Here is a 23,874-nt window from a genome sequence, read left to right on the forward strand (position 1 = left end):
TTCTGCCGGGTGTTCCAGTTTCCTCCCACAGCCAAAGACTTGCAGGTTGATAGGTAAATTGGCCATTGTAAATTGCCCCTAGTGTAGGTAGGAGAATTGTGGGGATGTGGTAGGGAATATGGGATCAACATCAGATTCGTATAAATGGGTGGTTGTTGGTCGGCACAGACTCGGTGGGCCAAAGGGCCTGTTTCAGTGCTGTATCTCTAAATATAATTTTAAAAATAAACAAATAGATGCATGGGAACACCACCACCTGCAAGTTCCCATCCAAGTCACACACCATCCTGACTTGGAACTATATCGCCGTTCCTTCACTGTCACTGGGTCAAAATCCTGGAACTCCCTTCCTAACAGCACTGTGGGTGTACCTACCCCAAATGGACTGCAGCGGTTCAAGAAGGCAGCTCACCACCACCTTCTCAAGGGCAATTAGGGATGGGCAATAAATGCTGGCCTGGCCAGTGACACCCACATCACATGAATGAATAATGAATGTTGCATCTGTGTTATTCTGCCTATCTGATTCGTCCATCAGTCTGTAAATTACAGCACCTGCTTGGGACGATCTGGAAGGTGAAAGAAAGTTGATTATCGGTTGACCCGTCTGTAAACCATCTATTCACCTGTTCCACTATTGAGTTACACTTTGGGCAACCAAGTTAAGGTGCATTTGGTCCACACATCCCATGGATTAACTGCTGACTCTCGTTGCTCACTAACTGCACGCTGTTGATTTTACACACTCAGTACTCACATCGCGGAGGTTAAACGTGATCTCCAGGTTGGACCAGAAGTGGTCAGAGAATTCTGGGTACATGTCCAGCACCTCCAGTAGGTCCTCTCGCTGGATTTTGTGCAGGTCACAGTAGGTTAACGCTCGCACATCCGCGTTCGACTTCCCCGGCCGTGCATACAAGTTGATTGGTTCCCCAAAGATGTCATTCTTACCTGGAAATGAATAGGAAACAGAAGTCACATAAATCTTTCTGGCAAGGAGAGTGAGCTTTTGGCAATGAGCTGCAGCCACTTGTGCAACTTGATGAATACCAATGGCTATTCGGCCATAGAGGGCATTATGGCTGAGTACGCACTTTAAGCCTGTGGGGGAGGGGGAAGTGCGGGAGGGGGGTAACTGAAAGCAGTCCTGATAGGGGGGGCCTGGGGGATGGGCAGGATGGTTGAGCAGTCAGTCAGTGGTCAGAGGCCATGGGGTAAATCAGGAGCAGTCCGCCTGTCAGCCGTGGCTCAGTGGGCAGCATTCTCTCCCCTGAGTCACAAGGTTCCAGGTTCAAATCCCATTGCAGGACTTGAGCAGGAAAGTTTAGTATCTGCCATGAATAATGTGATCTTTGAGTTTCAGTGTCAGTGTGAGGCTCAGTACATCGGCTGCACATCCCAAGACCGGAGGATCATATCAAACAACATGTCCTTCTGCTGTTCACAATGAGCAAAAGGTACAGGCCATACCCAACACAATGTCCAACATCAGATGTAATTCTGTGATTGGACAGCATTTGCTAAATAATCCTCAATGTGCTAAGAATTATGTTGACAACCAATTTAAGATTTTCAGTCGGGCTCGCAGTGTGGCACATTTGCACGTACTGAAAACTACATATATTAATACACAGGGGCCCTGTTCTTTGCAGACAGAAAGAATATGTATAAACATTGCGCTTGTTTCAGCGAAACAAAATAAGTGACAGCCATTCGCTGGCTCATTCCTCAGTGCAATGCCTTGACCAATCACAGTCAAGCTGCCTGGTTTAAATTTCAAACAAAGTTTGGCAGCTGTCAGTCAATGTAAACTGGTGCATTCTCCATGGCAACGCCTCTACCAATCAGAGTCCACTTGCCAACCAATACACTCTTCTCATACAATTTTAGTTGCTTTTCCTTACATTGGTTATTCTTGTGGATTGTCCTGCTGAGTGCAAGTCGAAAAGCTTCAACAAAATGTCTCGATTTTCAGCAATACTCAATCAATATCTGCTAAATCTAGTCTCAGTAGAAATGCACACAGTCACACAACCAGCCAGTCCCACAACCCCAGCAGAGAAACACACATACCCCCAGCCAATCCCAGCAGAAACACACACACACACACCCCAGCCAGTCTCAGCAGAAACACACACAGACATGCACAGCAGCCAGTCCCAGCAGAAACATACACCAGACCCTCAGCCAGTCCCAGCAGAACCACAAACAGACAGACACACACACAACCAAGCAGTTCCAGAACTCCAGCAGAAACACACACACACACCCCAGCCAGTCTCAGCAGAACTCCAGCAGAAACACACACAGACATGCACAGCAGCCAGTCCCAGCAGAAACATACACCAGACCCTCAGCCAGTCCCAGCAGAACCACAAACAGACAGACACACACACAACCAGCAGTTCCAGAACTCCAGCAGAAACACACATACACCCCAGCCCGCCCTAGCAGAACTCCAGCAGAAACACACAGATGTGCAGTCAGACACAGCAGCCAGTTCCAGCAGAAACATACACCAGACCCTCAGCCAGTCCCAGCAGAACCACAAACAGACAGACACACACACAACCAGGCAGTTCCAGAACTCCAGCAGAAACACACACACACACCCCAGCCAGTCTCAGCAGAACTCCAGCAGAAACACACACAGACATGCACAGCAGCCAGTCCCAGCAGAAACATACACCAGACCCTCAGCCAGTCCCAGCAGAACCACAAACAGATGGACACACACACAACCAGCAGTTCCAGAACTCCAGCAGAAACACACATACACCCCAGCCCGCCCTAGCAGAACTCCAGCAGAAACACACAGATGTGCAGTCAGACACAGCAGCCAGTTCCAGCAGAAACATACACACAGACCTCAGCCAGTACCAGCAGAACCACAGACAGGCATACACACACAAAACCAGGCAGTTTCAGAACTCCAGCAGAAACAGACACACACACCCCAGCTAGTCCCAGCAGAAACACACACATACAAGCCAGTTCCAGCAGAAGTGTGCAACATTTACCTAGAATGGCGACCACCATGTCTGCTCGCAGGATCTCAATGGAACCCCGAGAGGTGAAGTAAAGGGCAGTGAGAACATCTCCAGAATGTACCAGGGTGTCACCTGGAGGGGCATGTGTGGTTTTGAATTTCATTGCGAGGGCTCGCAGACAGCCTTTCGTGGCCCCTTTGAAAGCTTTGCAGTGTTGCAAAAGACTGCGATTCAGGTGCAGGCAGATATCTGCTTGTAGACAATCAGGAAATCCCTTTAAAACCTGCAATGGGGAAGAAGAGGAGAGACAGAATGTGAGTGAGTGCCTCACAGAGAGAGAAACAGAGACAGAGAGGTGTCATGATTGTATGTGTGGGCTTGAGTATTAGAGTATTGAGTATTGGAAGGGAAACTGAAAGTAGCTTTGTGCTTTGGGGAAAACACCTGACCTGGGGGTTGTTGTTAGGTCAGATAAGCTTCTGCTGCTGTAGTGAGAACAGTGACCAGAACTCTACAGACGTCTAATAAAGTGTGATTCATTTCAGCCTGAGATGTGACATTGGTAATGAGGTAAATTCAGAGCTATTTATAGAGTCGGAGAGTTATACAACACAGAAACAGGCCCTTCGGCCCATCGTGATTGTGTAATGGCATTTGCTGGAGCGGATATGTCTGTGGTCTGGGAAATTGAGCCGTTTGATCTGACGGGTGATACCAGTTCGGTCAGTGTGAAATGGAAAGTGTGGCTGGAGGAGTTTGAAGTGTGTGCTGATAGTTGTGCTTTGTTTTTGGATGGGGTGACGGAGGTGCAGAAAGCACAGTGCTGTTACTGCTGTTCAATGTGGGCGTGTCAGTGAGGGAGACTTTCAAGATGTTGCCTGAGACGGGAGAAAAGGCGGATTCTGAACATGTAGTGAAAGCTTTGAAGGACCATTGGTGACGCCAAATGTCTCATTCCAAAGGCAGGTTTTCCATCAAATGAGACAGAAAGCGGGGAAACAGTCGCCCAATTTGTGACTCATTTGAGGCAGGCGTCAGATGGATACAATTATCTTGCGACGGATCGGATTAATGGGTCAGGTGGTCCAACATTGCAAGTCGAATAAGTTGAGACGCAGGCTGCTGGGAAGAGGAGGGGACTTCCGTTGGATGACACTTTGAAGCTAGCGGCTGCATTGGAAGTAGTGGATGGACAAGGTCACAGAATGAAACTTGGTCCCATTTCCATCATCGGCACGACAAAATCGAATGACAGGACAGAATCGAGGTACGTGTAACTGTAAACAGCAAAAGTCTGAGAGACAGAGTGTTTCAGATGTAGCAGCTTGGGGCACTATGGAAGAGATGATTGCTGCCCTGCCAAGAGAAAGACATGCAGAAAATGTGGGGGCAGAGACTATTTTGCCAAGAAGTACAGAAGCAAATTTGAACAGAGTGGGAAGCCTGGGAAACCATGTAAAGGAAAGAGAGATGGAAGTGGTACAACGGTGAAACGAGTTGAAGATGCAGTGAGTGAGGACACGAATAGCAATCATGGATACATGTTTACTGTCAATGGAAGAAACCATGAGAAAGTTCCAGTGATTGTTGGGGGTGTTAAAGTGAGCATTATTGTAGATTCGGGCAGTGACAGTAATGTCAGCAGCAAAACACTGTGAGAGGAACTGAAGAGAAAGAGAATCAAGTGCACATCTCGAAAAGGTGTCAAAAAGATTTATCCTTACATTTCTAAAACCCCACTTCAAACTGTTGGATACTTCACTGCGAGTGTGAGAGCTGGAGATCGGAGTGTGGAGGCAGAGTTTGTAGTGATTGAGGAGGATGGTGAGCCTCTTCTGAGCAGAGAAACCGGCCAAGCCTTGGGGGGGCTACACATTGGATTGAAAGGGAATTCTGTGAAATCCTATGCGGAGTTTCACGAGGAGTTTGGGTCAGGGTTTCAAGGAATTGGGAAGTTGCACAACTGGCAAGTGAGAGAAACCATTGACGAGAACGTGAAGCCGGTAGCTCAGCCTGGACACAGAACACCTTTTGCTCTGAGAGGGAATGTTGAGGCAAAGATCAAGGAACTGGTTGACCAAGACATTATAGAGTCAGCTGAAGGACAAACACACAGATTTATTTGATTTATTTAGGTGAAAACCCACAGGCAGTCACAGGGAGAACTTGCAAACTCCACACAGGCAGTACCCAGAATTGAATCCAGGTCGCTGGAGCTGTGAGGCTGCGGTGCTAACCACTGTGCCACTGTGCTGCCCACTGATCTTCACTAGAGAAGGAAGCTGAATCATTCGTGTGGTTTGTGACAGTTCATGCTACACCCAGAGAAATGACAACTAGAGAGATTGATAGAGAGTCAGACAAAGATCCAGAATTGAATGACATCAGACAGAGAATCCAAGCTGGAAACTGGGAGAATTGGCCTTCAGAGTGTACATTGGTATACGAGATGAACTGTGCACAACTGGGAACTGTATTCTTAGAGGTAACAGACTTATCGTGCCATAAAAGCTTAGGTCGAGAATAGTGATGCTAGCTCATGAGGGTCGCTTAGGAGTGGCTGGTACGAAGCAAAACATATGAACCAGAGTATGGTGGCCAGGGATGCAAAAGATGTGGAGCAGTTTGTCAAAACATGTCATGGATGTCAACTTGTCAGTAGACCAATCCACCAGAAGCAGTACACAGTACACTGTTACCAGCTGGACTGTGGGAGGATGTAGCAGTTGACTTCTTAGGTCCATTTCCATTAGGAGAGTCCATACTAGTGGTGGTAGACTATTACAGCCATTATTATGAGTATGTGGTAATGAAGACGGTAATGACAGAGAATACAGTGTTTGCATTGACTGAAATATTTGCAAGACGTGGTCTACCAATCACTTTGCATTCAAACAGTTGGCCAGAATTCATCTCAAAGACCTTTGCAGATTGCAAGTCACAGGTATTCATCATCGCAGAGTAACTCCTGAATGACCACAGGCAAATAGGGAAGTGGAAAGAAAAAACAATCCTGAGAGAAATGGGCTGAGGGTAAAGACTAGAAGGAGATGTTGTCATATGTGGCCATGTATAAAGCAACTACACACGATGGAGAAGAGCTCAGCTGAGTTGTTATTTGGATGCAAAATACACACCAAGATACCAGAGCTGAGGGACATTAAAGTTGATCAAGTGGTCCAAGATTATGATGCTGAGAAAAATGGGATTGCAAAGTTTTATGTAGACCACAGAAGGGGAGCTAGACAGTCTGATGTGATGCCTGCTGATGAACTATTGCTGAGACGGGAGAGTCTGAGTAAGATGGATACACCATATTATCCCAAGCCATACGCAGCTATTGCCAAGAAGGGAAACAGTGTGACTGTGCAGTTGCCAAAAGAAGTATTCCTCTCTGACAGACTTACCTTGCGGGAGCCGAGCGGAGTGGAGTGGACCTGCGGGGAGAATCACTGACCAAGGAGAGGATAAACACAGACACAGTCCGGAGTGTTTGAACAAAACATCAACAGTAACATCACAGGAAAGTTGCAAGGTGATTGGTTGGTGAGTAACTGCTGTTAGGGACGAGCTCTAAATAGCTGGCTTAGTAACTAAGGTAAGAAAGGTCTACAGTTTACTTTCATATATGGTGAGTAGTGTTTTTCAGGGAGTTCTGTAGTAACGGGGACCAGGGAAGAAGGGCCTGAGAGTAATTGATATTATTTGATATGAAGCACCTTCCAAAAGGTTTAATTTAAAGGGTTAAGTCATGGCAGGAGAGCGTAAAGTCGTGGTGTGCTCCTCGTGCTCCATGTCGGAAGCCGGGAACAATTCCAGTGCCCGGGACCGGCATGTGTGCAGGAAGTGTCTCCAGCTGCAGCTCCTGGAAGCCCGGGTTTCAGAGCTGGAGCGGCAGCTGGGGACACTGTGGAGCATCCACGAGGCAGAGAGTATCGTGGATAGCACGTATAGAGAGGTGGTCACACCGCAGGCTCAGACCCCACAGGCAGGAGAGGAATGGGTGACCACCAGGCAGAGCAAGAGGTCTAGGCAGGCAGTGCAGGAATCTCCTGTGGCTATTCCCCTGCAAAACAGATATACTGCTTTGGATATGTTGGGGGGAATGGCCTCTCAGGGGAAAGCAGCAACAGCCCAATTTGTTGCACAACGGTTGGCTCTGCTGTACAGGGGAGGGGTAAGAAATGTGGGAATGCAATAGTTATAGGGGATTCAATTGTAAGGGGAATAGATAGGCATTTCTGTGGCCGCAAAAGAGACTCCAGGATGGTATGTTGCCTCCCTGGTGCTAGGGTCAAGGATGTCTCAGAGCGGTTACAGGACATTCTGAAGGGGGAGGGTGAACAGCCAGTGGTCGTGGTACACATTGGTACAAACGACGTGGGTTTAAAAAAAAAGGAAGAGGTCCGAAAAGCAGAATATAGGGAGTTAGTAAATAAGTTGAAAAGTAGGACCTCAAAGATAGTGATCTCAGGATTACTACCAGTGTCACGTGTTAGTCAGAGTAGAAATAGCAGGATATATCAGATGAATACGTGGCTGAAGAGATGGTGTGAGGGGGAGGGTTTTAGATTCCTGGGATATTGGGACCGGTTCTGGGGGAGGTGGGACCAGTACAAACTGGACGGGTTATACCTGGGCAGGACTGGGACTGATGTCCTAGGGGGAGTATTTGCTAGAGTGATTGGGGAGAATTTAAACTAAAATGGCAGGAGGATGGGAACCTTTGCAAGGAGTCAGAGGAGGGGGGGATCAAAGACAAGAACAAAAGACAGTAAGGGGAATAAGAAAAGTGATAGACAGAGAAATCAAGGGCCAGAATCAAACAGGGACACAGTGAAAAATTATGGGTGACATTAATCTGTATATAGATTGGGCAAATCAAATTAGTCACAATACCGTAGAGGAGGAATTCTTGGAGTGTATACGGGATGGTTTTCTGGACCAATACGTTGAGGAACCAACTAGAGAACAGGCCATCCTAGACAAGGTATTGTGTAATGAGAGAGGAATAATTGACAATCTAGTGGTGCGAGACCCCTTGGGGATGAGTGATCATAATATGATAGAATTCTTCATCAAGATGGAGAGTGACATAGTTGATTCTGAGACAAGGGTCCTGAATCTCAGTGAAGGAAACTACGAAGGTATGAGGCGCGAGTAGGCCATGACGGATTGGGAAACGTTACTGAAAGGGATGACGGTGGATAGGCAATGGCAAACAATCCTACAGATTGGAGCGTAGCTAATGTAACCCTACCATTTAAAAAGGGAGGTAGAGAGAAAGCAGGGAATTATAGACCAGTCAGCCTGATGTCGGTAGTGGGGAAAATTCTAGAGTCCATTATCAAAGATTTTATAGCAGAGCACTTGGAGAACAGTGGTAGATTCGGACAGAGTTAGCATGGATTTACGAAAGGGAAATCATGCTTGACAAATCTACTAGAATTCTTCGAGGATGTAACTAGTAGAGTTGATGAGGGGGAGCCAGTGGATGTGGTTTATTTGGACTTTCAGAAGGCTTTTGACAAAGTCCCACAGAAGAGATTAGCGTGTAAAATTAAAGCGCATGGGATTGGGGGTAATATACTGGCATGGATAAGTCGGCATAAGGAGGGAGGAAGTGTTGGGTATTCTAAAAGGCATTAAGGTGGACAAGTCCCCAGGTCCGGATGGGATCTATCCCAGGTTACTGTGGGAAGCGAGAGAGGAAATAGCTGGGGCCTTAACAGATATCTTTGCAGCATCCTTAAACACGGGTGAGGTCCCGGAGGACTGGAGAATTGCTAATGTTGTCCCCTTGTTTAAGAAGGGTAGCAGGGATAATCCAGGTAATTATAGACCGGTGAGCCTGACGTCAGTGGTAGGGAAGCTGCTGGAGAAGATACTGAGGGATAGGATCTATTCCCATTTGGAAGAAAATGGGCTTATCAGTGATAGGCAACATGGTTTTGTGCAGGGAAGGTCATGTCTTACCAACTTAATAGAATTCTTTGAGGAAGTGACAAAGTTGATTGATGAGGGAAGGGCTGTAGATGTCATATACATGGACTTCAGTAAGGCGTTTGATAAGGTTCCCCATGGTAGGCTGAAGGAGAAAGTGAAGTTGCATGGGGTCCAGGGTGTACTAGCTAGATGGATAAAGAACTGGCTGGGCAACAGGAGACAGAGAGTAGCAGTGGAAGGGAGTTTCTCAAAATGGAGACGTGTGACCAGTGGTGTTCCACAGGGATCCGTGCTGGGACCACTGTTGTTTGTGATATACATTAATGATTTGGAGGAAAGTATAGGTGGTCTGATTAGCAAGTTTGCAGACGACACTAAGATTGGTGGAGTAGCAGATAGTGAAGGGGACTGTCAGAGAATACAGCAGAATATAGATAGATTGGAGAGTTGGGCAGAGAAATGCCAGATGGAGTTCAATCAGGGCAAATGCGAGGTGATGCATTTTGGAAGATTCAATTCAAAAGTGAACTATACAGTAAATGGAAAAGTCCTGGGGAAAATTGATGTACAGAGAGATTTGGGTGTTCAGGTCCATTGTTCCCTGAAGGTGGCAACGCAGGTCAATAGAGTGGTCAAGAAGGCATACGGCATGCTTTCCTTCATCGGACGGGGTATTGAGTACAAGAGTTGGCAGGTCATGTTACAGTTGTATAAGACTTTGGTTCGGCCACATTTGGAATACTGCGTGCAGTTCTGGTCGCCACATTCCCAAAAGGATGTAGATGCTTTGGAGAGGGTGCAGAGGAGGTTCACCAGGATGTTGCCTGGTATGGAGGGCGCTAGCTATGAAGAGAGGTTGAGTAGATTAGGATTATTTTCATTAGAAAGACGGAGGTTGAGGGGAGACCTGATTGAGGTGTACAAAATCATGAGAGGTATAGACAGGGTGGATAGCAAGAAGCTTTTTCCCAGAGTGGGGGATTCAATTACTAGGGGTCACGAGTTCAAAGTGAGAGGGGAAAAGTTTAGGGGGGGATATGCGTGGAAAGTTCTTTACGCAGAGGGTGGTGGGTGCCTGGAACGCGTTGCCAGCAGAGGTGGTAGACGCGGGCACGATAGCGTCTTTTAAGATGTATCTAGACAGATACATGAATGGGCAGGAAGCAAAGAGATACAGACCCTTAGAAAATAGGCGTCATGTTTAGATAGAGGATCTGGATCGGCACAGGCTTGGAGGGCCGAAGGGCCTGTTGCTGTGCTGTAATTTTCTTTGTTCTTTGGATTGTGAATTGGTTGACAGACAGGAAACAGAGAGTAGGAATAAATGGGTCTTTTTCTGGGTGGCAGGCGTGGGCCCCAGCTATTCACAATATATATTAATGACTTGGGTGAGGGAACTAAATGTAACATTTCCAAGTTTGCAGACGACACAAAGCTGGGGGGGAATGTGAGCTGTGAGGAGGATGCAAAGAGGCTCCAATGTGACTTGGACAAGTTGGGTGAGTGAGCAAACACATGGCAGATGCAGTATAATGTGGATATATGTGAGGTTATCCACTTTGGTTGTAAAAACAAAAAACAGATTATCTGAATGGTGATAGATTGGGAAAGGGGGAGGTGCAACGAGACCTGGGTGTCCTTGTACACCAGTCGCTGAAAGCAAGCAGTCAGGTGCAGCAAGCAGTTAGGAAGGTGAATGGTATGTTGGCCTTCATTGCAACAGGATTTGAGTACAGGAGCAAGGATGTCTTACTGCAGTTATACAGGGCCTTGGTGAGACCACATCTGGAGTATTGTGTGCAGTTTTGGTCTCTTTATCTGAGGAAGGATGTTCTTGCCATGGAGGGAGTGCAAAGAAGATTTACTAGGCTGATTTCTGGGATGGCAGGATTGACGTATGAGGAGAGATTGGGTCGACTAGGCCGATATTCACTCGAGTTTAGAAGAATAACAGGGGATCTCATAGAAACCTATAAAATTCTAACAGGACTAAACAGTCTAGATGCAGGAAGGATGTTCCCGATGGTTGGGGAGTCCAGAACCAGGGGTCACAGTCTCAGAATACGGGTGTGCCATTTAGAACTGAGATGAGGAGAAATTTCTTCACTCAGAGGGTGGTGAACCTGTGGAATTCTCTACCGCAGAAGGCAGTGGAGGCAAAATCATTAAATATATTCAAGAAGGAGATAGATATATTTCTTAATGCCAAAGGGATCAAGGGATATGGGGAGAAAGCGGGAACAGGGAACTGAATTAGACAATCAGACATGATCTATTTTGAATGGCGGAGCAGGCCCGAAGGGCCGAATGGCCTACTCCTGCTCCTATTTTCTATGTTTCTATGAACCTGCCTCCACCACATTCTCAGGTAGTGCATTCCAGATCTTAACCACTCACTGCGTGAAAAAGTTTTTCCTCATGTCATTTTTGCTTCTCTTAGCAAGTACTTTAAATCTGTGCCCTCTCGTTCTCGATCCTTTCTCTATCTACTCTGTCCAGACCGCTCATGATTTTGAATACCTCTATTAAATCACCTCTCAGCCTTCTCTTCTCCAAGGAAAACAGTCCCAACTTCTCCAATCTATCTTCAGAACTGAAATTCCTCATCCCTGGAACCATTCTTGTGAATCTTTTCTGTACTCTCTCCAATGTCCTCACATCTTTCCTCGAGTGTGGCGCCCAGAACTGGACTCAATATTCCAGCTGAGGCTGAACTAGTGTCTTATACAAGTTCAACATAACTTCCTTGCTCTTGTACTCTATGCCCTTATTAATAAAGCCCAGGATACTGTATGCTTTATTAACCGCTCTCTCAACCTGTCCTGCCACCTTCAATGACTTATGCACATATACACCCAGGTCCCTCTGCTCCTGCATCCCCTTTAGAATTGTACCCTTTATTTTATATTGTCTCTCCATGTTCTTCATACCAAAATGAATCACTTCACATTTCTCTGCATTGAACTTCATCTGCCACCTGTCTGCCCATTCCACCAACTTGTCTATGTCCTTTTGAAGTTCTACACTATCCTCCTCACAGTTCACAATGTTTCCAAGTTTTGTAGCATCTGCAAACTTTGAAATTGTGCCCTGTACAGCAAGGTCTAGGTCATTAATATATATCAGGAAAAGCAAGGGTCCCAACACTGATCCCTGGGAATCTCCCCGACAAACCTTCCTCCAGCCCAAAAAGCATCCATTAATCAGGTGGTGAGGAAAAACCCCAGGTTGGAGAGATTTGAGATCCCTGGTAAAGTGACCTGTTCCTCCTGAGTGTGCTGCACTCACCACACATCATCTCTCCAATTACTTTTATACTGGATTGCAGAATATTAAATGCATCAAATAAACCAAAAACTACAGCAAACGACGAGGCGAGCTTGTCGGCTCAGTGAAGTTGTCAGGTTGTAACCCTGCGCTGTCTCTGACTCACTGCATTCATATCGATTCCATTTGTGTAGGACCAGGCATGCTGGAAATATTCCTCCAGTCGCTGTCGCAGAGGGTTTGGAATCTGATGGAAGCGGATAAATTCCCGGACTCGGAGCATCTGGGTATGGTATCTGGCTGTGCCAGAGTATAACCGCTGGATTATCGCAGACACATTCCCAAAAATACTGGCATACATGAGAGCTGCAGAAACAGAGATCAGTGACAGTAATTCTACAACATACTGACTGCATACACAGACACAGACAAACAGATAAACACACAAGATACAGAGATACAGACACACAGACGCACACACACACAGACACAAGACACACACACACAGACCCACACACACACACACAGACGCACACACACACAGACACAAGACACACACACACACAGACCCACACACACACAGACACAAGACACACACACACACAGACCCACACACACACAGACACAAGACACACACACACACAGACCCACACACACACACACACAGACTCACACACACACAGACACAAGACACACATACACAATTACCAATTACTGCCCCATCAGCCTACTCTCAATCACCAGTAAAGTGATGGAAGGTGTCATCAACAGTGCCATCAAGCGGCACTTGCTTAGCAATAACCTGCTCAGTGATGCTCAGTTTGGGTTCCGCCAGGGCCACTCAGCTCCTGACCTCATTACAGCCTTGGTTCAAACATGGACAAAAGAGCTGAACTCAAGAGGTGAGGTGAGAGTGACTGCCCTTGACATCAAGGCAGCATTTGACCGAGTATGGCATCAAGGAGCCCGAGCAAAACTGGGGTCAATGGGAATCAAGGGGAAAATCCTTCGCTGGTTGGAGTCATACCTAGCGCAAAGGAAGATGGTTGTGGTTGTTGGAGGTCAATCATCTGAGCTCCAGGACATCACTGCAGGAGTTCCTCAGGGTAGTGTCCTGGGCCCAACCATCTTCAGCTGCTTCATCAATGACCTTCCTTCAATCATAAGGTCAGAAGTGGGGATGTTCACTGATGATTGTACAATGTTCAGCACCATTCGTGACTCCTCAGATACTGAAGCAGTCCATGCCAGAGATTCAATACTGATGGAGTGCCGCACTGTTGGAGGGTCAGTACTGAGGGAGTGCCGCACTGTCGGAGGGTCAGTACTGAGGGAGTGCCGCACTGTCAGAGGGTCAGTACTGAGGGAGTGCCGCACTGTCGGAGCTGCCATCTTTTGGATGAGATGTTTGGAACATAGGAGCAGGAGTAGGTCATTCAGCCCATCGAACCTGCTCCGCCATTCAGCTCAATCATGGCTGATCATCCACTTGTTCTTTTCCCACACTATCGTCATATCCCCTTACATCATGTGTATTTAGAAATCTGTTACTCTCTGCCTTAAACATACTCAATGACTGAGCTTCCACAGCCCTCTGGGGTACAGAATTGCCAAATTTCACAACCCTCTCAGTAAAGAAATTTCTCCTCATCTCTGTCCCAAGTGGCTTCCCCCTTATTTTGAAATTGTGTCCCCTGGTTCGAGACTCCCCAACCAGGGGAAACATCTCACCTGCATCTACCCTGTCTATCCCCTAAAGTATTGAGTAGGTTTCAATGAGATCACCTCTCATTCTTAGAACTCCAGAGAATATGTGTACATTAATGATTTAGGTGTGAATATAGGAGGTATGATCAGTAAATTCGCAGATGACATGGAAATTGGTGGTGGTGTAAATAGTGAGGAGGAAAGCCTTAGATTACAGGGAGATATAGACAGGCTGGTAAGATGGGCGGAGCAGTGACAAATGGAATTTAATCCTGAGACGTGTAAGGTGATGCATTTTGGGAGGACTAACAAGGCAAGGGAATGTACAATGGATGGTAGGACCCTAGGAAGTACAGAGATTCAGAGGGACCTTGGTGTACTTGTCCATTGGTCACTGAAGGCAGTAGCACAGGTAGTTAAGGTGGTTAGGAAGGCATATGGGATACTTGCCTTTATTAGCCAAGGCACAGAATATAAGAGCAGGGAGGTTATGATGGAGCTGTATAAAACACTAGTTAGGCCACAGCTGGAGTACTGTGTACAGTTCTGGGCACCACACTATAGGAAGGATGTGATTGCACTGGAGAGGGTGCAGAGGAGATTCACCAGGATATTGCCTGGGCTGGAACATTTCAGCTATGAAGAGAGACTGAAAAGGCTAGGGTTGTTTTCCTTGGAGCAGCGAAGGCTGAGGGGGGACCTGATTGAGGTATACAAAATTATGAGGGGCATTGTTAGGTTAGATAGGAAGAAACTTTTTCCCTTAGTGGAGGGGTCAATAACCAGGGGGCATAGATTTAGGGTAAGGGGCAGGAGGTTTAGAGGGGATTTGGGGAAAAAAAATTTCACCCAGCGGGTGGTTGGAATCTGGAACACACTGCCTGAAGAGGTGGGTGAGGCAGGAACCCTCACAACATTTAAGAAGTATTTAGATGAGCACTTGAAACGCCATAGCATACAAGGCTACGGGCCAAGTGCAGGAATATGGGATTAGAATTAGTTGGGTGCTGGATTCCCGTCATAGAGATGATGGGCCGAAGGGCATGTTTCTGTGCTGTATAACTCTATGACTCTAATAAAGGCCCAGTTTCCCCAATCTCTCTTCATAGGACAGTCCCAACATCCCGGGAACAAGTCTGGTGAACCTTCATCGCACTCCCTCTATGGCAATAATATCCTTCCTAAGGTAAGGGGACAAAAACTGCACACAGTATTCCAGGTGCGGTCTAACCAAGGTTCTATACAATTGAAGCAAGACTTCACTACTCCTGTACTCAAATCCTCTTGCGATAAAGGCTAACATACCATTAACCTTCCTAATTGCTTGCTGCACCTGCATGTTAGCTTTCAGTGACTTATTCACCAGGACACCCAGGTCCCTTTGTACATCTACACTTTGTAATCTCTCACTATTTAAGAAATACTCTGCACATCTATTCCTCCTACCAAAATGGATAACCTCACATTTTTCCACATTATATTCCATCTGCCATGTTCTTGCCCACTCACTAAATCTGTCCAAATCCCCTTGAAACCGCTTTGCATCTTCCTCACAACACACATTCCCACCTAGTTTTGTGTCATCCGCAAACTTGGAAATATTACATTTCGTCCCCACATCCAAATCATTGACACATATTGTAAACAGCTGGGGCCCAAGCACTGATCCCTGCGGTACCCCACTCGTCACAGCTTGCCAATGTGAGAATAACCCGATTATCCCTACTCTCTACTTTCTGCCTGTTAACCAATCTTTAATCCATGCCAGTATATTACCTCCTATCCCATGTGCTTTACTTTTTCCCACCAACCTCCTGTGGGGGACTTTATCAAAAGCCTTCTGAAAATCCAAGTATAGCATGTCCACCAACTCCCGACTCCTGTTGCTGAAATATGGCTCATGACCACCTTCTCAAGAGCAATTAGGGATGGGCAATAAATGCTGGCCTAGCCAGCGATGCCCACATCCCATGAATGAATAAAAAAAACCTTGTGCCTTGTAGATGGTGGACAGGCTTTGGGGAGTCAGGAGGTGAGTTACTCACCGCAGAATTCCCAGCCTCTGACCTGCTCTTGTAGCCACGGTATTTATATGGTTACTCCTGTACAGTTTCTGGTTCAATGGTAACCACCAGGATGTTGACAGTGGGGACTCAGTGATAGTAATGCCATTGACATCAAGGGGAGATGGTTAGATTCTCTCTTGGTATCGGAGGTAACATATTAGCATGGATAGAAGATTGGCTGGCTGGCAGAAAACAGACAGTATGCATAAATGGGTCCTTTTCTGATTGGCAGGATGTGATGAGTGGAGACCCGCAGGGGTCTGTGTTGGGGCATCAACTTTTAACAATTTATATCAATGATTTAGATGAGGGGAGCGATGGCATGGTAGCTAAATTTTCAGATGACACAAAGATAGGTAGGAAAGTATGTTGTGAAGAGGACATAAGCCGGTTGCAGACGGATATAGATAGGTTGAGTGAGAGGCCAAAAATCTGGCAGAGAGAGTATAATGTGGGAAAATATGAAGTTGTTCACTTTGGCAGGAAGAATAAAAAAGCAGAGTATTACTTAAATGGAGAATGACTGCAGAATTCCGAGGTACAGCGGGATCTAAGTATTCTAGTGCATGAGTCACAAAAAGTCAGTATCCAGGTACAGTGGTTAATAAAGAAGGCTATCCTTTATTAGGATAGGAACTGATAATAAAAGTAAGGATGTTATGCTACAGTTATACAGGGCATTGCTGAGACCACATCTGGAATACTGTGTGCAGTTTTGGTCTCCTTATTTAAGGAAGAATGTGAATGCACTGGAGGCGGTTCAGAGGAGATTTACTAGATTGATACCTGGAATGAGTGGGTTGTCTTGTGAGGAAAGGTGGACAGACTGGGCTTGTTTTCACTGGAGTTTAGAAGAGTGAGGGGAGACTTGATTGAAGTATATAAGATCGTGAACGGTCAAGACTGGGTGAATGTGGAAAGAATGTTTCCTCTTAGGAACACAGGAACATAGGAGCAGGAGTAGGCCATACAGCCAATTGAGCCTGCCCCACCATTCATTCTGAAAATCCAAGTATACCATGTCCACCGACTCCCCTTTATCAATTCTGTTAGTAACATCCTCAAAAAACTCCAACAGGTTCGTCAAACATGATTTCCCATTCATAAATCCATGTTGACTATGCCCAATCAGATCATTATTATCTAAGTGTCCATTTATCACATCTTTTAGAATAGATTCGATAGATTTTAGAAAATAGATTTTCCCAACAACCAGTGTAATGCTAACAGGTCTGTAATTCCCTGTTTTCTCTCTCCCTCCCTTTCTTAAATAGTGAGGTGACATTTGTTACCTTCCAATCTGCAGGAACCGTTCCAGAATCTATAGAATTTTGGAAGATGGTCACCAATGCATCCACTATCTCCATAGCTACCTCTTTCAACACTCTGGGATGTAGAATATCAGGTCCTGGGGACTTATCAACCTTCAGCCCTGTTAATCTTTCCAATACAACCTTCCTATTGATATAATTTCCTTCAATTCCTCATTCTCTCTAATCCCTTGGATCTGTAATTCTGGGAGATTTCTTGTATCTTCCTCAGTGAAGACAGACACCAAGTAATCATTTAGCTTCTCTGCCATTTCTCTATTCCCCATTATAAATTCTCCTGACTCTGCCTGTAATAGACCCACATTTATCTTCGCCAAACGTTTCCTTTTTACGTAAATGTAGATGCTAAACAGTCCGTTTTTATATTATTTTCTAGCTTACATTCATATTTGATTCTCCATTTCCTTATCAGTTTCTTGGTCCTCCTTTGCTGTATTCTAAAATCCTCCCAATCCTCAGGTTTACTATTTCTGGCAACTTTATTGACCTTTTCTTTTGATCTTATACAATCCTTAACTCCCTTTGTTATCCACGGTTGACTCTTGTGAGAGAGTCCAGAACTAGGAGGCACTGTTTTAAAATTAGGGGTCGCCCTTTTAGGTCAAAGAAACATAGAAAATAGGAGCAGGAGTAGGCCATTCAGCCCTTCGAGACTGCTCCACCATTCATTATGGTCATGGTTGATCATCCAACTCAGTAACCTGTTCCCGCTTTCGCCCCATACCCTTTGATCTCTTTAGACTGAAGAGCGATATCTAACTCCTTCTTAAAAACATACAATGTTTTGGCCTCAACTGCTTTCTGTGGTAGTGAATTCCACAGGCTCACCACTCTCTGGGTGAAGACATTTCTCCTCATCTCAGTCCTGAAAGGTTTACCCCGTATGCTTAGACCATGACCCCTGGTTCTGAACTCCCCCACCATCGGGAACATCCTTCCTGCATCTACCCTGTCAAGTCCTCTTAGAATTTTATAGGTTTCTATGAGATCCCCCCTCGCTCTTCAGAACTCCAGCAAATATAATCCTAACTGACTCAATCTCTCCTCATACGTCAATCCCGCCATCCCAGGAATTAGTCCGGTAATCCTTTGCTGCATTTCCTCGATAGCAAGAACATCCTTCCTCAGATAAGGAGACCAAAACTGTACACAATATTCCAGGTGTGGCCTCACCAAGGCCCTGTATAATTGCAGCAAGACATCCCTGCTCCTGTACTCGAATCCTCTCGCTATGAAGGCCAACATACCAGTTGCCTTTTTTACCGCCTGTTGGACCTGCATGCTTACCTTCAGCGACTGGTGTACGAGAACACCCAGGTCTCGCTGCATATTCCCCTCTCTCAGTTTATAGCCGTTCAGATAATAATTTGCCTTCCTGTTTTCGCTATCAAAGTGGAAAACCTCACATTTATCCACATTATACTGCATCTGCCATGCATTAGCCCACTCACTCAACTTGTCTAAATCACCCTGAAGCCTCTCTGCATCCTCCTCACAACTCACCCTCCCACCCAGTTTTGTGTCATCTGCAAATTTGGAGATATTACATTTAGTTCCCTCATCTAAATCATTAATATATATTGTGAATAGCTGGGGTCCTAGCACCGATCCCTGCGGTACCCCACTATTCACTGCCTGACATTCAGAAAAAGACCCATTTATTCCTACTCTTTGTTTCCTGTCTGCCAATCAATTTTCTATCCATCACAATACACTGCCCCCAATCCCATGCGCTTTAATTTTACACGCTAATCTCTTAATGTGAGACTTTATCGAAAGCCTGCTAAAAGTCCAAATAAACCACATCCACTGGCTCCCCCTCATCAACTTTACTAGTTACATCTTCGAAGAATTTTATTAAATTTGTCAAGCATGATTTCCCTTTTGTAAATCCATGCTGACTCTGTCCGATTCTATCACTGTTCTCCAAATGCTCTGCTATAAAATCTTTGATAATGGACTCTAGAATTTTCCCCACTACCGACGTCAGGCTGACTGGTCTATAATTCCCTGTTTTCGCTCTCCCTCCCTTTTTAAATAGTGGGGTTACTTTAGCTACCCTCCAATCTGTAGGAACTGTTCCAGAGTCTATAGAATCTTGGAAGATGACCACCAATATATTCACTATTTCTAGGGCCAGTTCCTTAAGTACTCTGGGATGTAGATTATCAGGCCCTGGGGATTTATCAGCCTTCAATCCCATCAATTTCCCCAACACCATTTCTCTACTAATACTGATTTCTTCCAGTTCCTCTCTCTCACTAAGCCCTGTGTTCCTCAACATTTCTGGTATGATATTTGTGTCCTCCTTTGTGAAGACAGAACCAAAGTATGAATTTAGTTGGTCAGCCATTTCTTTATTCCCCAGAATAAATTCCCCTGTTTCTGACTGTAAGGGACCTGCATTTGTCTTCACCAATCTTTTTCTCTTCACATACCTATAGAAACTTTTACAGTCAGTTTTTATGTTCCCCGCAAGCTTGCTCTCGTACTCTATTTTCCCCTTCTTAATCAATCCCTTGGTCCTCCTTTGCTGAATTCTAAACTGCTCCCAATCCTCAGGTCTGTTCTTTCTCCTGGCAAATTTTTTACCTCTTCCTTGGATCTAATGCTATCTCTAATTTCCCTTGTAAGCCATGGTTTGGCTCCCTTTCCCATTCTACTTTTGCGCCAGACAGGGATATCATATTGTGGTTTCTCATCCCCAAGGGGTCTCGCACAACTAGATTGTCAATTATTCCTCTCTCATTACACAATACCCAGACTAGGATGGCCTGTTCTCTAGTTGGTTCTTCAACGTATTGGTCCAGAAAACCATCCCGTATACACTCCATGAATTTCTCCTCTACTGTATTGTGACTAATTTGATTTGCCCAATCTATATGCAGATTAGTGTCACCCATAATTACAGATGTTTCTTTATCGCATGTGTCTCTAATTTCCTGTTTAATGCAATTCCCAACATCACCACTACAGTTTGGGGGTCTATATACAACCTCCACTCACGTGTTTTGCCCCTTAGTGCCTCTCAGCTCTACCCATACAGATTCCACATCTCAGTGATGAGGAGAATTTTTTTTTCTCAGAGGTTGTGCAACTTTGGAACTCTCTGCCTCAGAAGGTGGTGGAGATGGGGTCATATTTTTAAGGTGGGGTAAGATAGATTCTTGTTAGGCAAGGGAATCAAAGTTTATTGGGGGTAGATGTGAGTGTGGAATTCAAAACACTAACAGATCAGCCATGATCTTATTGAATGCTGGAGCAGGCTCGAGTGGCTGAATGGCCTACTCCTGCTCCAGGTATGAGGTCAGGAGCTGATTGGCCCTGGCAGAACCCAAACTGAGTGTCACTGAGCAGGTTATTGCTCAGCAAGTGCCGCTTGATGGCACTGTTGATGACACCTTCCATCACTTTACTGATGATTGAGAGTAGGCTGATGGGGCGGTAATTGGCCGGGTTGGACTTGTCCTGCTTTTTGTGTACAGGACATACCTGGGCAATTTTCCACATTGCAGGGTAGATGCCAGTGTTGTAGCTGTACTGGAACAGCTTGGCTAGGGGCGCGGCAAGTTCTGGAGCACAGGTCTTCAGTACTATTGCCGGAATATTGTCAGGGCCCATAGCTTTTGTAGTATCCAGTGTCTTCAGTCGTTTCTTGATATGATGTGGAGTGAATCGAATTGGTTGAAGACTAGCATCTGTGATGCTGGGGACTTCAGGAGGGGGCCGAGATGGATCATCAATTCGGCACTTCTGGCTGAAGATTGTTGCAAATGCTTCAGCCTTATCTTTCGCACTGATATTCTGGGCTGCCCCATCATTGAGGATGGGGATATTTGTGGAGCCACCTCCTCTTGTTAGTTGTTTAATTGTCCACCACCATTCACGGCTGGATGTGGCAGGACTGCAGAGCTTAAATCTGATCCATTGGTTATGGGATCGCTTAGCTCTGTCTATCGCATGCTGCTTACACAGTTTGACATGCAGATAGTCCTGGGTTGTAGCTTCACCAGGTTGACACCTCATTTTGAGGTATGCCTGGTGCAGCTCCTGGCATGCTCTCCTGAACTCTTCATTGAACCAGGGTTGGTCTCCTGGCTTGATGGTAATGGTAGAGTGGGGGATATGCCAGGCCATGAGGTGACAGATTGTGGTTCAGTACATTTTCACGCAGCGAGTGGTTAAGGTCTGGAATGTGCTGCCTAAGAAATTATTGGAGGCAGGTTCAACTGAAGCATTGAAAAGGGAATTAGACAGTTCTAGGAAAAGGAAAAACATGCAGAGTTATGGGGAGAAGGCAGGGGAATGGAACTGAGGGAATTGCTCATTCCGAGAACCAGTGCAGAGACGATGGGCCGAATGACCTCCTTCTGTGCTGTAACAAATCTGTGATTTACACACACACTCACACACACAGACACATCTTCGTCTTATGCAGTCCCTCGGGAATGACGATGACTTTCTTCCACTCCAGGGTTGTGGGTCTTTAGGTGACTGAATATTCCAATTCTGGATCTGCAGGCGTGGCAGGTGGTGTTTGGTGAGGCAAGTGAATGGGATACTTGCATGTCCAAACGCTCTTTCTGCAGTTTGCTCTTGGTTGCTGCCTGGGCATGTGGAGATTGTTCGAACTGGCTGGCACCTTCACAGATGCTGCTTTTCCATTTTAGGCGATCTCGGGCAAGAGATTCCCACGAATTGGTGCAGATTGTCACATTTTTGCAGGGAGGCTTTGAGGACATCCTTGTAGCGTTTCCTCTGCCCTCCTGGTAACCTCTTGCTGTGATGGAGCTCGGAGTAGAAAGCTTGTTTTGGGAGTCTTGTGTCAAGCATGCGGATGATGTGGCCTGACAATGTAACTGACTAGCCATGACCAATGTCTCGATACTGGAGATGATGGTCTGAGAGAGGACACTGATATTGGAGCACCTGTCCTGTCCACTCAATTTGCAGCATCTTGTGGACACACCACTGGTGATATCTCTCCAGGACTTTGAGATGTCTGTTGTACAGTGTCCATGTTTCTGACATACAGGAGAGCAGGTAACACTGCAGCCTTGTAGACCATGAGCTTAGTGCCAGGTTTGAGGTCTTTGTCGTCAAAAACTCTTTTCCGCAAACGACTGAAGGCTGCGCTGACACACGGAGGCGATGCTGAGTTTCATCGTTATTGTCTACCCTTTACTGAGAGGAGGTTCCCAAGTTATGAGAAGTGATCCACATTGTCCAGTGGTCCATCGTGGATCTCGATACTCGGGGTAGAGTTGGGGGGGGGGGGGTGGGGGCAGTGTTGCACTGTGGGAGCAGGCTGGTACAGGACCTTTGTCTTCCAGATGTTTAGCTTGAGGTCCATTCTTTCATACACCTCCGTGAATGCATCAATGATGGTTTGAAGCTCGGACTCTGAGTGTGCACACACGCGTGTGTCATCAGTGTCCTGCAGCTCGATGGCCAAGGTTGGAGTGACCTTGGTTCTGGACTGGAGGTGATGTAGGTTAAATAGTTTGCTGTAGAGTGGATCTACTCCGGCAGGGAGCTTCATGGAGATGAGGTGGAGTGTTGCAGTGAGTAAGATGGAAAAGAGCATTGGTGCGATGACACAGCCTTGATTCACCCTAGTTTACACTCGGGTTGGGTCAGTGGCAGATCCGTTGGCAAGGATTACAGGTCAGAGAAGACCATGTGTAAAGGATACTGCTGCTCCCTACATTTTCCTTGGAGTTGTCTTGCTGTGAAGATCATGTCCACTGTGCCTCTTGTACAGAATCCATATTATGATTCCAGTAGGAGCTCTTCAGCTATGGGCAGGAGGCAGTGGAGAGGGACTCTTGCAATGACCTTCCCCGTGGTGGACAGCAGGGATACCTCTCTGTAGTTATCACAGTCGGTCTTGTCACCTTTTTTGAAAATGGTCACAATTCCGATGTCTCGGGAATCCCCTGGCAAGCTCTCCTCCTTGCAGATGAGACCATGTATTTGTGTTAAGAGTGCCTGTCCACCGTATTTTAAAATATCAGTGGGAATTCCATCTATGCCGGTGGCTTTATTGTCTTTTAGCTGTCGGATGGCCTTTTCAATCTCATGTCGGGCTGGGGTTGTGCTGAGGTCGTGGTGGGTAGCATGCTGTGGAATGTGGTCGAGGGCATTCGCCTCAAGGACTGAGTCGCAATTGAGAAGATCTTCGAAGTGCTCCTTCCAATGAGCACTGACTGCCTCTCTGTCCTTGATCAGTGTCACTCCATTCTTTGCTCTCAGTGGGGTAGGTCCTTGGGTACTTGGGCCGTAAATGGTCTTGACTGCACTGAAGACTCCACACATGTGGTGGCTGTCAGTGAGTTTCTGTACATCCTATGCACTTTCAGCCCACCAGCTGTTCTTTAGGTCACGGGTTTTTTTCTGGACCTCGGCCTTCAATTATCTGTATACCTGCTCTCCTTCCCTCGAATTTTGGTGATGCTTCCAGTTTACGAACGTCTGCACTTGTGATTTGGTAGCTCCTGAATCACCTGGTTGTTCTCGTCAAACCAGTCTTGATATTTCCTGCTCGAGAAAGCAAGTGCTGATTGA

The 23,874-nt window shown here is 46.1% G+C and overlaps 1 protein-coding gene across 2 annotated transcripts in view; it reads right to left on the reverse strand.

Moving 5' to 3' along the window:
* The window catches only part of LOC137369695 (potassium voltage-gated channel subfamily H member 2-like), a 465,677-nt gene that overhangs the window by 189,691 nt on the left and 252,112 nt on the right, over positions 1 to 23,874 (reverse strand). For both annotated transcript variants that reach the window (XM_068031032.1, XM_068031033.1), the window contains 3 exons: positions 12,370 to 12,569; positions 3,021 to 3,273; positions 758 to 951 (listed from right to left, as the gene is read on the reverse strand). In XM_068031032.1, the coding sequence (XP_067887133.1) occupies positions 758 to 951; positions 3,021 to 3,273; positions 12,370 to 12,569 (647 nt within the window). The remainder of the gene's footprint in view (positions 1 to 757; positions 952 to 3,020; positions 3,274 to 12,369; positions 12,570 to 23,874) is intronic.

The sequence above is a fragment of the Heterodontus francisci genome, chromosome 5, assembly GCF_036365525.1.
Source record: "Heterodontus francisci isolate sHetFra1 chromosome 5, sHetFra1.hap1, whole genome shotgun sequence".
Classification (NCBI taxonomy): domain Eukaryota; kingdom Metazoa; phylum Chordata; class Chondrichthyes; order Heterodontiformes; family Heterodontidae; genus Heterodontus; species Heterodontus francisci.